Source organism: Mytilus edulis, chromosome 3 (genome assembly GCF_963676685.1).
Source record: "Mytilus edulis chromosome 3, xbMytEdul2.2, whole genome shotgun sequence".
NCBI classification, from domain to species: Eukaryota; Metazoa; Mollusca; class Bivalvia; order Mytilida; family Mytilidae; genus Mytilus; species Mytilus edulis.
In genome coordinates, this window is record NC_092346.1 from 54,749,078 (window position 1) to 54,766,856 (window position 17,779).

Genomic DNA, 17,779 nt, shown 5'->3' on the forward strand with positions numbered 1-17,779 from the left:
GGATGATCTCATAACATTATGGGTTGTTACCGTATTTGTAGTAAAAAGTGAACATTATATGAATGACGCGAATTTAACTCTGTTCTATAACGGTTGTTTCTGATCTTTTCTTATCTTATATTATTAATTTTATAAACTTTTAAAATACTTATTTTCGTAACGACCGTTACTTCATTTCCCTTCACAAAGATCCACAAATGAGTGAGATTTCACATGTCTGCGCAAAAATTTTTACATTTTCATACTGAATACGTGACAAGAAATTTTACTATTAAAATTCTCGATTCAAACAGAGATACAGTATAATTATACGGCGCGGTTTTAGTAAAAAAAAAAGGGGGCATTAGTTGTCAAGAATTTGTATGGTATCTTTAAAAGAGGGACGAAATATACCAGAGGGACAGTCAATTTAAACTCATAAATCGAAAATAAACTGACAACGCCATGGCTAAAAATGAAAAGGACAAACAGAAAAACAATAGTTCACACGACACAACATAGAAAACTAAAGAATAAACAACAAGAACCCCACCAAAAACTAAGGGTGATCTCAGGTGCTCCGAAGGGATGATTTCATCTTCACAAGTTGGAACTCTTGATTTAATAGCTTCCTTGTGAGCAACAACCCTCTATCTAGAAAATCATGATAGGAAATGCAAGCACGGTAATATCGTCTCAATTGGGAGATATATACACCGTATGCAGGTGCTGCTGGAATGTTGCTACTTAGAAATAGAAAGTTCACAATTGGAAAGCTGAAATCATCTCTTTTGTCGTAAAGTTTTGTTTTCAATCGACCCTCATTGTCAATTTCTAGATGTAAGTCAAGATATGAGGCCGACTTAACTGTATCTGTTGTATCCTTTGTCTGTAGTTCAATGGGATAGATGCGTTCGACATAGTCACCAAATTTTGAATTATTTAGTGAAAGAACATCATCTATTTAGCGCAAAGTAGAGTTAAAGGATATTGCTAGCTTCTTATCTTTCTTCCTAAGAAGTTCCTGTATGAAGTCAGCTTCATAATAATAAAGAAACAAGTCGGCAAGAAGAGGGGCACAATTCGTTCCCATTGGAATGCCGATAGTCTTTGAAAAACACGTCCTCCGAACGTAACAAATATGTTGTCAATCAAGAAATCAAGCATCTTGATAATGTCAATTTCAGAGAATTTTTTGTTTGAATCAAAGGGATCCATTTCAAAGAAGGATTTATCCCTTCCTAAGACAAGATACTTGTATCTTCGTTGGTCATGTTTTTTTTATGAAACAAAGCAATACCAACTTTTTCAATTTGTCTTTTAGTTTGGAATGTGGAATACTTGTTTACAGTGTGGAAAAATCAAATGTTTTAATACTATTACAAGATGAAAGAGAGTTAGATTGTATGTACTAGATCTTTGGAATTTTTAAGCATCTACATCTGATTCACGCCACCTCTAGAACAGGCAGTTTCACAATAACTTTGAAGCCCGTCTTTGATTGCTGATAAAATAGATGTTAATAATTTAGAAAGAGGTTTCGTGGAGCACTTGGAAGACCCAGAAACATACCGTTGTTTGTAAGGACACTTATGCAGTGTAGATATCCAATACAGTGATGTCATGTTCAACGATTCCACTCAAATTCTCATATATTTTATTTATAACATACTAAAACGTACTATACTATATCCAATTTTACGAGCTCATTTTACAAAACGTCTAAAGTAACAATGTCTAAAATAATAAATTAAAAACGCATGGAATCGATTATATGTATTAACATTTCGCCGTGTATTTTTGTCTAGACGTCATCTAATGAAACATCGAGATGACTTCCGAAGACTGCCGACGGACATATAAGCCGATATCAACGTAAATATGTCCGGATAGCCACTACGTGCAATTGAACTTTTCTACGTCTGTTTGATTTTATATAGGTTAGCAGTATATTCAACATTGTCATAAAGCGCGGAGGTTTGGCTATCCACAAAACCAGGTTCAACCCACCATTTTTTCTTAAAATGTCCTGTATCAGGTCAGGAATATGGCAGTTGTTATCTAATGGTTCGTTTCTATGTATGTTGCATTGTTGTTTGTTTTTTGTTGCACCTAACATGCTAAGTGTTCTATTGTTTCGTTGTTTTCCCCTTTTAGTTGAGGTGTTTCCATCGATTTTAGTTTGTAATCGATATTTGTTTTCTCTCAATCGTTTTATGACTTTGATCAGCGGTATACTACTGTGCCTTAATTTAACATCTATTTTTATTAATTTTACCTGTATTTGAAAATCATTTTTTGTCGATTGAATTAGTAAATTAAATGGTTCATCGTTTCACTTTCAATGTTGACATTTTTTTTAACTTCAAATAGCTAAATACACGCGTAACCACCTCCAGCTATGAGATTACATTGAAGGTCACATGAATACGGATTTTATGCAAGTGAAAAATTCAATAGTGCTGTTTTTCTTTAGCTTATTTTGACGAAATTGAACTTAATCGAATACTAAAGGTGAATTATTATTTCACTTTCATTAATGATTGAACAAACAAATAACAAAAATCATATTGTGATATTTTATATTTCACGTAGCTAATGCCCCTTTTAAGGAGGTGTCGCTCAACTTTTAAAAAATAGATGTAAGTCTTGAAATAATTCAGGATTTAAAAGAAAAAATGCCAACCATTTTAACAATTGTCTGTTAAATCTTTCCTGTTGTTTTTAATATACTTCCTGATGAAGGTTTAGTGCCAGTGCCAGTTTCACGAGTTTGCTTTAGCGTCCAATGTCAAATATTGACAATGAGGGTACATTGGATAGGAATGCAGTCTTGCAACAGGCAACCTTGGTTACTGCATTGGACTTCTAAAGGTTCCTGATTCGATTCCCGTTCCGGGATGAAAATTTCAGAAACTGAATTTTCGGTTCTCCCTTGACACCATTTGCGAGTATGGTCTTGAGGAAACGGTGATAGTCCGTCGAAAGGGGACGATAAATGGCTGACCCGTGTTAAGAAAGAGCCATATCTCTTGCACGTAAAAGACACCCTTGTAGATTTCGAAAAAAGTAGGCTAATGCCGCTACAAGGCAGAACTCGCACCCGCAAAATGGAAAGGGATTAATATAAGTTGCAAAACTTGTTTCCCAATCCACTATAAATAAATATGTTTAAACTAACAGGCAACCTACACACCATCGCACTCAAATGTTCTTTACAGTCTTCCGTACACACTCTCTCTCACACTACACGAGGCATCACGGATTTAACGTTCACATTCTGACCAAAACAGCCGGCAAACGGACGCTACACTTTGGAAAGCGTTTTACTGTCGGTTGGAAGAAGACCAAGGGAAGACTTCAATTCCCCATTCAAACATTGGGAGGTATTGACAAAGACTATACAATATATAATCATAATGTTGTTGTTTAATGATTTCTTTTTATTCAATAAAACAACAATTTTCCTGAAACAAGTAAGGCTTATTGTTTTATCGTTTGAATTATTTTGCATTTGTCATCTCGGGTCTTTTTTTAAACCAAAATATCATCAAGGATATGTATAGTGACACTATACAAACCCTTGATATCATCATTATTTTTTTCTTTTTCTCTGTAAAGAAAAAGAATCAAATGCATTCATTAACCATGTCCAAAACCTTACTGTGTCTACATTCTTTTTTTTCAACACAGTGTGACTTACACAATTGTACCGCGATTTCGCGGGCATCTTCTAGTTTGTTCTATTCAAGTAGATTTAGACGGACCTTCATCGAGTTTGGTCATATGCTGTGATACGTAACAATACAGAATAAAGTCGACTATTAAAGGGACACATTTAGTTCCAATTGGAATACCTATTGTTTGTATACAACTGTCAACTAACTTTATTGCCGAAATTTATTGATTGTTGGTTTTTTAACGTGCAGGGGCAAATATTTCTTTCATGCATGTCAAAGACAAAGATACATTAACAATAAATACAATAGGTAGTTACTTAAACAGAGGCCGTCCGGGATGGAGGACAGAGAAAAGTTAGACTGACACTGGAAAATGATTGTATATGTTATAAAGGTAGAAATATTTTGCCTTGCATCAGGCCACATAAAAAAAACCTTCAACGATTGTTGCAATGTTTTTTAACGTGCAGTGCGCGATATATACTTTCGTTGAAAGGCATCACCGATGCCGATAAACTTGGTCTCCGGTTATCCATGGCAAAAAAATCCCTATGATTTGTAACTCATATGAAGCCTTTCTTTGAACTGAGAAAGATAAATATGTTCGATGCACTTATAAGAACTGTGATGAGAAGATCAAAACTGTAAATTTTCTCTGCGATAACATCATGTTCGTTACTAGTAGTTAAATCCGTAGAACAACATAAATGATCACAAATGTTTTGAAAATACTGCAATCGACGTGAATTTTGGTGGATTTCAAGAAAAATGTATGCACCAATTCAACGAATATACTGTTGGTATTATAACGATAAAGTGTGTATAGTATACAATAAAATGTTATCTAACGTTTTATGTTTAATTATAGTTGATTACAACCAATGCGTCACAGGATAGATTGTCTAGCATTTCTTAGTACTTGGATCTCTTAAAATGTGTAATTGTTCGGATGCTTCTTACATTTTGTTGAGTAGATGATTAGGGTTATTTTCTTATGCTTACATGGTTATTACTATATATTTAGATACATAACCTTCAGGAAACATCCGATCAAATTAAGAATAATGTATACAACTTTTAAAACTCTGTATAGATCTGCATATGTTTATTGTTTGCAGATGGCAATCTTTTTTACAGTACTTGAGCAAACACTTGTACAAAAAAGCAAGTGAGCTAACTAAGTCCTACTTTACAAGCATTTGAAAATTAGCTCTAATAGGTGATGGACTTAATTTTAGCTGACACCAGAGTGACCAGACTGCATTCTGTTTTCGTGTATAATGTATTAGTCCCAGTTGTCACATTTATATTTGATGCGCTGCTGGTTACTAGTATACAGTTTACGGTTCAGAAATAGAAAACAGAAACAACTTTTGCAACGTTACGTTCTCTGCTATAGAATTAGGGATTTGATTTTGAAAAAGCCATGCATATAGATGATAAAAAAGTGACGGTACTTTGTAAGATAGGAGGATTGGGTTTATCATTGTTATATACATAAAAATTATATACATTCATGGATCTACAATCTGTCGATACTTGGCATTGCACAAGGTCATGTTTTTCTTTGACTGTTTGTGGCGTCTTACACTAAATCAATTGGATGTTGGATGTGTACTGATTGATAATTTAGTCTTAGATGCATAATTTTTTTAATTAGTTGTTAGTGGCTTTGAACTAGCTGTCAGTAACAGCGAGTACTCTCTGAGTTGTACTTATAGTGGGGGGGGGGGGGGGGGGGGTGTCTATAGTCTTTTTGTTGTTGCGATGTACAAGTACCTGGCCACGTCCACTTGTATTTGTAGTATTTCTATTTTTATCCATCTGATGAGTTGAGCCTTTTTCAACTGATTTTTATAGTTCGTTCTTATGTTGTATACTGTAACACCACTGTCCAAGGTTAGTGGAGGGTTGGGATCCCGCTAACATGTTTAACCCCGCCACATTCTGTATGTATGTGCCTGTCAAAAGTCAGGAGCCTGTAATTAAGTGGTTGTCGATTGTTTATGTGTTACCTATTTGTTTTTCGTTCATTTTTTGTACATAAATTAGGCCGGTTTTTTTTTGTTTGAATTGTTTTACATTGGGTTTTTTCGGGGCCTATTATAGCTGACTATGCGGTATGGGCTTTGCTCATTGTTGAAGTCCGTACGGTGACCTATAGTTTTTTTTTTTGTGTATGAAGAGTTGTCTCATTGGCAATAATACCACATCTTCTTTTTTATATTTATCAAACTAGAGTGTCTAGTCAAGTAGTCAAACGTTTGTGAAAGTTGTTTTGGGTAAGCATGTTTGATAGATGTTTAAAAAAAATGTTTAGGTGGCACAACATACTTAGCTTTCTCGTATAATGTTCGTGACTATCGCAAGTGTTTTGCCATCATGGTTTTTCCAGTCTATTTACTATACATGTAAACTGTGAAGGCATTCAATCACGTAATTATACTGGGTTTTGCTGCTGCTGCTGAACTTTAAATCCCCAATGCTACCATCCAACCAACAGCTTGTTTCAAATGTGTAATTGTACTGCTGGTTAACTTCCAGTCCTCAATGGAACCATCCAACTAAAAGTTTATTTCCACTGGTGAAATATCATTTAGCAATGGTACGTACCATCCAATAAACGACTTGTTTCCAATGGTTCTGGTGCCGATTATGAACTATCGGTCCTCAGTGATAGCATCCAATCAACAGCTTGTTTTCACGGGGATATTGTGCTGCTGGTGAACTATCAGTTCTCAATGAAAACGTCCAACCAAAAGCTTGTTCCACTGGTGAACTATCAGTTCTCAATGGTACTATCCAATAAACGACTTGTTTCCAATGGTAGTGGTGCCGTTTATGAACTATCCGTCTGTCCATCAATCATTCCGGCAAATAAGGTTTCCTCGCTGTTTTCTTCATGCTTGAAAATATTGATTTGATATTTGGTGTATTGTTTTATTATGACAAGTTACAGGTCAAGTTTGATTTTCACGATTTTAGCTTTTTTCCTTGTTCAGTTAAAGCCTTTTCCCTAGAATTAAATTTTTGATTAAATACTTATTGATTACTAGTATTAGATTGCTGTTCAAATGGAAATATCTAATTTTTTACAAGATTTGTAAAAGAGATTGTTTTAAGATAAATGACATTTTGGATTTTTTCCCTTTTCTTTGGTAAATTGTCTGAAGAATTCAGTGGTAGTTTTGTTTGTTATTTTATAAAGATTACACCATGACAAGTTATAGATCAAGTTAGAATTTCGTTCCATTACAATGAAATTGTATCCGGGAGTGGACTATGCTTGCCATGCAATACTCACATCAGGCTTGTTTCCACTTGGTTGTGGTGCTCCTGGTCAACTATCAGTGCTTTAAGGTACTATCCAACCAACAGTTTGCTTCCACTTGGTTATGGCGCTGCTGGTCAACTATCAGTCCTCAATGGTACTATCCAACAAACAGTTTGCGTCCACTTGGTTGTGGTGCTGCTGGTCAACTATCAGTCCACAATGGTACTATCCAACAAACAGTTTGCTTCCACTTGGTTATGGCGCTGCTGGTCAACTATCAGTCCTCAATGGTACTATCCAACAAACAGTTTGCGTCCACTTGGTTGTGGTGCTGCTGGTCAACTATCAGTCCTCAATAATACTATCCAACTAGCAGTCTGCTTCCACTTGGTTTTGGTGCTGCTGGTCAACTATCAGTCCTCAATGGCACTATCCAATCAACAGTTTGCTTCCACTTGGTTGTGGCGCTGCTGGTCAACTATCAGTCCTCAATGGTACTATCCAAACAACATTTAATTTTGCTTCCACTTGGTTATGGCGCTGCTGGTCAACTATCAGTGCTTTAAGGTACTATCCAACCAACAGTTTGCTTCCACTTGGTTGTGGCGCTGCTGGTCAACTATCAGTCCTCAATGGTACTATCCAAACAACAGTTTGCTTCCACTTGGTTATGGCGCTGCTGGTCAACTATCAGTGCTTTAAGGTACTATCCAACCAACAGTTTGCTTCCACTTGGTTGTGGCGCTGCTGGTGAACTATCAGTCCTCAATGGTACTATCCAAACAACAGTTTGCTTCCACTTGGTTGTGGCGCTGCTGGTCAACTATCAGTGCTTTAAGGTACTATCCAACCAACAGTTTGCTTCCACTTGGTTGTGGCGCTGCTGGTGAACTATCAGTCCTCAATGGTACTATCCAAACAACAGTTTACTTCCACTTGGTTGTGGTGCTGCTGGTCAACTATCAGTGCTTTAAGGTACTATCCAACCAACAGTTTGCTTCCACTTGGTTGTGGCGCTGCTGGTGAACTATCAGTCCTCAATGGTACTATCCAACCAACAGTTTGCTTCCACTTGGTTGTGGCGCTGCTGGTCAACTATCAGTCCTCAATGGTACTATCCAAACAACAGTTTGCTTCCACTTGGTTGTGGCGCTGCTGGTGAACTATCAGTCCTCAATGGTACTATCCAAACAACAGTTTGCTTCCACTTGGTTGTGGCGCTGCTGGTCAACTATCAGTCCTCAATGGTACTATCCAAACAACAGTTTGCTTCCACTTGGTTGTGGCGCTGCTGGTCAACTATCAGTCCTCAATGGTACTATCCAACCAACAGTTTGCTTCCACTTGGTTGTGGTGCTGCTGGTCAACTATCAGTGCTTTAAGGTACTATCCAACCAACAGTTTGCTTCCACTTGGTTGTGTCGCTGCTGGTCAACTATCAGTGCTTTAAGGTACTATCCAACCAACAGTTTGCTTCCACTTGGTTGTGGTGCTGCTGGTCAACTATCAGTGCTTTAAGGTACTATCCAACCAACAGTTTGCTTCCACTTGGTTGTGTCGCTGCTGGTCAACTATCAGTTCTTAATGGTACTATTCAACCAACAGTTTGCTTCCTCTTGGTTGTGGCGCTGCTGGTCAACTATCAGTCCTCAATGGTACTATACAACGAACAGTTTGCTTCCACTTGGTTATGGCGCTGCTGGTCAACTATCAGTCCTCACTGGTACTATCAATCAAACAGCTTGTTTCTACACAGTTGTGGTGTTGCTGGTCAACTATCAGTACTTAATGGTACTATCCAACCAACAGTTTGCTTTCACTTGGTTGTGGCGCTGCTGTTCAACTATCAGTGCTTTAAGGTACTTTCCAACCAACAGCTTGCTTCCACTTGGTTGTGGTGCCGCTGTTCAACTATCAGTGCTTAAAGGTACTATCCAACCAACAGTTTGCTTCCACTTGGTTGTGGTGCTGCTGGTCAACTATCAGTACTCAACGGTACCATTTAACTAACAGCTTGTTTCCACTGGGTTGTGGGGCTTCTGGTGAAATATCAGTCCCCAATGGAACTATCCAATCAACGTATTGCTATGCTGTTTTGCTATGATACTGTTACTGTATATTCAGTTTATAAAAATGGGTTTGTATCAAAACTAAGTAAGTGACTTCTCCTGGCAAAACTAAAGACATTAGTATTCTGTTAGGTCCTTTCTAAGGATGGATGATTTGAACATCCTGTAGTATATACCAGTGGTGCATTTCAAAGTAAGGATATGTTAATTTATATCATTATGAACACTACTTTTTACAAGATTGATACACTGAGACTGAATCTCAACATGCTAGTTCACAAGGGAAAAATCACAAGGTAATAGTCAAAATGAAGCCAGGCTCATTATTTGAACTCTTGAAATGACCTGTTTTGGATCTTACTCCTAAATACTGTGTACTTAGAAGAGATGATGATGGTAGATGGATTTTTAATGTTCAGTGGCAAATTAAATGCATATTCAGGAAATGAACATTTAAATTGGACATTAACCTTGCTTTGTACTAGACTGACACACTGAGGTGGTTTTTGAATGTGCTAGTTAACAAGACAAGAGTCTGCAGGATAACATCACCTTCCCTTGTGATTCACTCTTACTCAAAATCAAAAAGTCTTTGCTTTTACTCCTAATGCAAAGGGCTCAAGTAAAGAATCAGCAAATACCAATTTTCTAGTATTTGGTTAGGTAAGGCTGGGGATAGAAATCATAATCTAGCATTCTTTTAGGTTAGCACACTTTAAATACACCATGGAGGCAGCTAGGTGCTTTTTAAATTTGATACTCTTCTCTTTTGTATTTATATGGATTGAAATAATATTCATGAGTATTCCATACATGTATCACACATTATAAAATTGGTATTCTTCATTTAAATAGGGTTAAGGTCTTTTTACATGATTACAGTTTAGGTAAGGTATCGGGTATCTAGTTAGTGTTCAAAAAGTCTTTTTTGGTTGTTTCAGCAATCAAGTGGTTACACATAATGTATACATTTTGGATACATATTTGTTCAGAATATGCTATCTAATATCTACCATTATGTTATCCTTCTCCATACAATATTCTGAAGTCCTTCGTTTTTTTTTCATTATCGAATGCCAAGCACTTAGCTGAGAAGCAGCACATGCTAGATTTAAAGTCTTGTTTTAGAAATAACATCAATTTCATACTTGAGAGCAGTAATTATAGGCCACATTGAATATATATAGTCGAATTATGTAAATATGCAATGGTGTAGATTCCATCAAGATGACAGAGGCAGCTAAAAGAGCAGCTTTTTATAAATTAGGAGTCTAACTTGGTCAAAGGCATATCATTATATCTATGACGAAAATAAACACACCTGTTACATAATTTAATAGATCCCTATGATTGAAATAAGAAAATTGATAGGATTTTATTGATAGTCAATAGACACCTGACTCAGCAGATTCAGAAATCAAGCTATAATATGGGATTAAGGAAACCATGATCTTTTTTTTTCATTGATTGTAGCTGTAAATAACATATTATGATATAAATTTAACTATATGACCAGAAGGATAGGATTGGATTGGAATCTTTTTTGGTGAATGAGGTAGCATATTACATTCTTTGGCTCAACTGTAGTGCAAATAACATTTTGAGAAATCAGGAAGGATCAAATGCTTTAAAAGCCGATGACCAATTGAATATTAAAGCAAAGAAGTAAGATGAGATATAGGTTCTCAAGATCATCTTGTTTGAATAAATGATGTCAGGCATGCATCATGTTGGGGGCTTTTAAAGCCAACTATGCTGTATGGGGTTTTCTCATTGTTGAAGACTGTATGGCCTATAATTGCTTAACACAACCTCATTTTAATTCTGACATTGGCAATAATATCACATCTCCTCATTTTGATATTTATATATTTCCCAAACAGTACCTTAAAAGGTACCATCTACTGTATCAATGATTAAGATTCTGAAGGGGTTAAAATTATATTCATTTTCATTAGTAAAACAGTACTTTGAAATGATAATTTCTGAAATTTAATCATTTTATATTATTTGCTTTATAATTCGGTGAAAATGAGAGGATTTAATATAAGAAGATTCACCAAGCAGGACAATGACACTAGTAAATTACACTTATACTTGTAGGGAATTTTTTTATTGACTTTAGTTCCAATGCTTTTAGTTAACATTTGTAGATATGAACAAATAATCAATAATAATTGTAATAGGCATATTATGGGTCCCTATATATAAACTAGCTCATATTGCAAATGTAAGTTCACAAAATATCATGTGATTTCATTTGTACAATGTATAACAAAATACAAGATGAATGATTATGATCATAATCTAAGATTTAACACCTGTTCACATGTAAATGTATAGACATGTATTGACTGATAGCTTGGGGTTTGACATCTTAACAAATCTTTCATGCATATTCAAGACAAAATATATATATGGTGTAGTGGCAGATTGATGGGGTAGGGGGCAGGTCCCCTCATCAAGATACATATATTTTTTAATGTACAGTTTTTTTTAAATGTTGCTTTCTCAGCTTTGAGTAGTTTGGAACGCTCCCTTCTTTTTTTTCCAAAATCCTGGACTTGCATTCAGTGGATGAATTTTAGGTTGTTGAACTTCTAGCAAAAGAGATCATAAGATTGCATAAGAGATTTTTTTATTATAAATAGAATCATACGTCAGTGTAAATATTACATAATACATTAAAAGCCATACATGTAATTTATATATATCACATGGTTAATCAACCATACAGAATTACTTTGCATTTGTAATCCATAAAATGTCATCTATAATTGGAACTTTCACATCCTGTTATATCTATAATGATTAGTCTCACAGAATGTTGAATCCTTTCAATCTAAGTCCTTAATATGATTAGCCATCTGTCGTCAATCTTCTGGACATTTATTAGGATCTTTACAGCAATAATAGTGAACAATCACACCATTGGGATATCTCACAAATGCACTGAAAAACAAAGAATAGATAATTAGTAGAAAAGTAAAATAATCAATTGTTATTATAAAATGATATATTTATGATTGCATTGAGATTTTTTTATGAGTAGTTTGGCACTTTCTTCTCCTGTTACTATGCATATAGAAATATTATGGTGATGTTAGCTATCTGTTGTTGAACAGGTCAATTACGTTAATCATTTTTACTCTAGCAAATTATTTATGCGTTTATAAATAATTCATTAACAAATAAACTGCATGAATATTTTAAAATAAAACTTTAGAACAAACAATAATTCATATCCAAAAAAATAACTTTCTCTTAAAACAGATCTTTAGAATATAATAACAGGGCAATTAACAAAAATCAGACCCCAAAAAACCCATATGATTTTTGCATAAGTATCATCTTCTCAAAACTTTTTTTTGAGATATATGCTATAGTCTATCTCAAGTTATTTTTCTATAATTATTGATTTTACTTTATTAAAGTTTACAATAGTTTCACATGCATCCAATAGTTGAAATGAATCTAATCATTTGAATGAATTTCATGTAATTAGACAAACATAACATGTCAGGAAGATTGAGCACCTACTATTGAATAAACAAACAAATTGTTTTAACAATAATTGGTAAATTTTTACAGTCAAATAACAAGGCATCATAAAGTAATGTTGAAGGAAGGTAAAATAGGGATATTTTTACTCCAAAGTCAAGAGGTTTGACCTCTTTTTCAGAAAATATTGGAAAATATGTTTGAAAGCTCTCAATCATTTATATGGAGAAATAACGCCTGTTAATTTTTGAATAGCACAATATGCAAACATCAAAAATATGAATAAGAAGATGTGGTATGAGTGCCAATGCGGCATCTCTCCATCCTATATGGATGAATTTTGGGGTGCATATACATGCTTTTAAACAATACCCAAATAGTGGACAACATGGTGATAATATAATGTAGCTATATTATAAAGCTATAAACTATGTAAATAAATCTATAAACTTCTGAACATGTTGTATAATTCAACCTTGATATTTACATGTAATACACATTTATTAAGTCTGTTCAGAGGATGTGTATTTCCCAGGAGTTATAAAATAACAATAAGTAAGCAATTTTCCATCCCAGTTAATCCAACAATTCTCATTCAGAAGCTGCCAGTCTACTACTGTTTTGTATACCTTAACAACACAGACAGGTTAATGTCCTGAGAATGGCTTGGAGCTACAGATGACCATGTGTGGTCATTATCTGGACATAAAAATCAATGATAACTGTATAAGTATTCTACACAGTGTTGTATGCAAGACTTGTCAATGTTATACAGTAGCTGTCAACTTCAGGCATATACTTGACAGTATTTCATTTCATACAACTTCCTCATCTTACAATTAACAGATTTTAACTAATTGAACTACTGAAGACAGAGATCAGAAAAAATACAGTAGTCTATATGATTGCCTAAGTAAAAAGTAAAATATAATTTCTTCAATATCCCTTGCCATGTATGTAAAGTAAAAGTCATTGTATACAGTCACAAACTAAAATTTGAAGGTTAACCAAATTTTTCATATCAGATTATGACACAATGCTTATCTTTGCTAGCGAAGATGCACAAAAACCACAATGCTAAAACAATAGTCAGCATGTAATTTTGCAAGAGTTAACATTTATAATAAAAAAGCAGTTATAATAAGCTTTTTTGGTCAAATTTACCAGACCAACCATTTGAGGTTAGAAAGAGGGTCAACCAAAATAGCATTACCCTTCTTCTATGGTTTTACTACTCAGCTAATACACTATACATGGGCCCATCCTGTTACTTATTACATGTGTGTTTAAAACTATTTGTATTTATTTCTTTTTGATAACTGCACATTTCTTATGTACTGAGACTTATTGGTAACCAAGGATTTATACTTATTATTTTGTAAGTCCAGGTAAAATCCAATGATAAAATTCAAATGACAATATACAGATGTCATCTATGTTATTTTAGGTATGCAACAAATATAGATTTAATCATTAGTCATAGGCAGGGACATTTATTGTAAAATTTTCTGTTCAAACTTTTTCTTATGAAACATATGCAGCATCTGCATTTTTTTTTTACATGGACTCATTTTTCAAAAACTGGATAATTGGTTATCGTATATAGTTATCAAGTTTATTCAGTTGATCTAAAGTTACACTTTAAGTTTTGCAGGAGTTTTTAGGCTTTATATAGGTAAACGGACAGAAAGTCACAGGTTATATATACCTACAATTCTTCGATAGGGACTTTCCTTTTTGAATTTACTCAGATTTCAGTATTTTTGTAATTTTACTTTTTAGTGCAACTTTTCAGAGGTTGTCTGTCCTATAGTCCTCACATTTGGTTATGACATCAAGTTTAAATGCATTTATTCAAATATTTTTGCATGTGTTAGGCCTTTGAAATTTTTAAATGCATATTACATAACATCTTGTGAATAAAACTTCAACAGTCTCTGTCTAGGAAGAGTGTCTAAGAGCTCTATTAATATATATGGTATAATTCTTGGCCATGTTGTGTAGAATCATAAGTATGGCTTGCCCGTTTTAATACTCTTACCAAATATAGACTAACTCTATATGGTGCAGTAAGTTACTGGTAATCTCTTTCTTAACCTCTTGTTCAAGGTGCATAAACATTAACAGACTCTAAACTTGAATTAAACCCAATTATAATGCTAGAACATGCCGTGCTCCTCACAGATAAAAATACATCTACCTGTTTATTTTACCTGTTTGTTTACATTTCCTCCTTCTCAATAATGCATATATAAATACAAGATAATAAACCTGAATAGAAATATAACCTTCAAGCCAAATATCTGAGTCACAACCCAGCTATAAAATGTAATTGCCTTATTGATTTTACCCAGCTATAATGGGATGGTTAGTCAAACATAATTTTCAGAAGTCAGTTGCTTTAAAAGCCATAAAAACAGGTTGTAACACTCAATAGCAGTTATTTGTGGTAGTTATTATAGAACCTTGATTAAACCACAATAATGAACTATTTATCACTCGGTGGAGCTTAATTCAGAACATAATTGATTCTGTGAAATTGGTTAAACATTTCCTGTAATTTACATAGAAATTAAACAAGATGATATTTAAGTAATTAATGATGCTTTCATTTTTTTTCAAAGTTATCTTAACCCAGATCTCAGAAAATTCTGAGAATAAGCAAGGTTGATTGGATTATTAAAACCATATATGTTCTTTATATGAAAAAAACATCTTGTGAAATAAATGAATGAAATCGACAAATCTTAGTCATCCTGTAATTTCTATTATTAAACAAGAGCAAAGCAAATTCGTAAGAACTAATGGAGTAAATGATGATTATTTGTTAAAAATGAGAATGCTAAACTAATGTTCTATGTACATCAATAACATTCAAACTGTTTCTATGCATCCGCAAAAATACATAAAATGTGTTTTAATGTTACAATTTATCATAAACACCAATTTCTTATTTTCTCTGTCATATTTCACTTTCTATATTAACCAATCGAAAGCTGATCCAAAAATAAAATCAATATAAATACAAGTATATTGCATTTTGCTTTCAATATATTAGCTATATATTACACATATGCCTAAATTGCTTTTGCATACCATTTCTTAATTCATAATGTCTTTCAATGGATACTCTTTAAGTGTGCCTTTTTTAACAACTAAGTAGTTTTGTGATCATGCCTTAGAACTTTCCATATATACATATATATTTGTTTCTCAATTAAAGAAAAGACATGTACATTAAACTCCATTCAACCTGCAGTGTGCACAATTACAAATAAACCCCATTCATGCACATCTTAATGGATTTATTTCTGTAATAATCATTGAAGTTCATTAACTCATCTTAGTTGAATCCAGGGTTTTTCTCCTTACATAGATCAATAATTTGACATTACTGTCTGACAGAACTATTGTTATATTGTGTACATCTTCATAGGCATTGCATTTCAGTTGATTTATTATATGTCTGTGTGTAGACATACATTCTATAGTTAGCTGGAAGAAGAGACAATACAAACTTTGGTTGCAGAATAAGGGAAGTAACCCACATCTAAATTTGGTCTTTTCTATTGAAAGTTGCTAATACATTGTTCAAATTTCAAGGTTTTTCTAAATTTTCATAAATATCAAAAGATAACCAATCTAAAAACACAGGCTTTTCCCAGTTTTAACGAAGAAATGCAATCCTTTATAATTTAACTAGTTTCAAAGTATTGCCAAACAAGAAAAGGTATGCCAAAACAGGGGAACAAAAATCATTTTTAAAGGGCAATTACTACTTGAGTCTTCTGAAAATTTCCGCTATTTGACCTAATTGTAGGTCTTGTTATGCTGATAAATTTTTCTGTTTATAGTTTTTCTTTATCTACTAGAGTTTTTGGTCAAAAATTAGAAAAATAAACATATACATGAATGGATGTTCCCTTAGGGACAATAGCTCTTTAGGAGTTACTGACAATTTCAGATAAGTTGAATGTTTTGTGGATCTGGTAATACCGATCTTATTCTATGTCTAAAGATATACTCTATTTATTCATTTCAAAGGTAATTGGAAAAAATGGTAAAAAATAATCATTTTAAAAAGGAGCAAAAACTTCAATAAGCAATATATCGTGTTAGGGGTCATCCATAATTGTCAACCATTTTCCAAAGTGTACAAAGCATACACTTTTTCAATCCCCCACCCTCCCTCAAAAAGTGTACATCAACCATTTTCAGATTTCAAGAGAAGGCGCAATCATTTTTGATAAAAAAAAATATCCTGTCTATCATAGTATAGTTTAATATAGAAATTTGCATTGAAAAAAAACTGAAACATATCTGACTGTTTTATAAAGTGATTAAACTAGAGGCTCTCAAGAGCCTGTATCGCTCACCTGACTCTACTTGGGTTTTTGAAATCATATAAAAACAGATAAAATTTGGCTACACAGTAAAAACACTTGGCCAGCACCTCATAAAGAAAGGACTATGCATGCTATGTTTGATTTCATTCAATTCCGTGGTTCTTTAGAAGAAGACTTTTGTATGCATTTCCCATAGGGTCCTATGTTAAACTAAGCCCCCCGCTGGCAGCCATCTTGGATGATGGATCGGAGACAAAGTAACAACACTTGGTCAGCATCTCATAAGGAACATTCATGCTATGTTCGGTTTCATTCCATTTAGTGGTTCTCTAAAAGATGTAATTTGTATGCATTTCCCATAGGGTCCTATGTTAAACTAAGCCCCCCGCTGGAGACGATCTTGGATGATGGATCAGCTACAAAGTAACAACACTTGGTCAGCACCTCATAAGAAACATTTATGCCATGTTTGGTTTCATTCCATTTAGTTGTTCTCTAAAAGAAGTCATTTGTATGCATTTCCCATAGGGTCCTATGTTAAACTAAGTCCCCCACTGGCGGCTATCTTGGATGATGGATCGGCTACAAAGTAACAACACTTGGTCAGCACCTCATAAGGAACATTTATGCCATGTTTGGTTTCATTCTATTCAGTGGTTATCTAGAAGAAGTCATTTGTATGCATTTCCGATAGGGTCCTATGTTAAACTAAGTCCCCCGCTGGTAGCCATCTTGGATGATGGATCGGCTACAAAGTAACAACACTTGGTCAGCACCTCATAAGGAACATTTATGCCATGTTTGGTTTCATTCTATTCAGTGGTTCTCTAGAAGAAGTAATTTGTATGCATTTCCCATAGGGTCCTATGTTAAACTAAGTCCCCCGCTGGTAGCCATCTTGGATGATGGATCGGCTACAAAGTAACAACA

At 34.2% G+C, this 17,779-nt stretch overlaps 1 protein-coding gene across 1 annotated transcript in view; it reads right to left on the reverse strand.

Moving 5' to 3' along the window:
- Positions 1–11,623: 11,623 nt before the first annotated feature.
- The window catches only part of LOC139516866 (vam6/Vps39-like protein), a 36,017-nt gene continuing 29,861 nt past the window's right edge, over positions 11,624–17,779 (reverse strand). Inside the window, exon 26 of the mRNA XM_071307244.1 lies at positions 11,624–11,954. Within this exon, the coding sequence (XP_071163345.1) occupies positions 11,876–11,954 (79 nt within the window). The 3' untranslated portion in view covers positions 11,624–11,875. The remainder of the gene's footprint in view (positions 11,955–17,779) is intronic.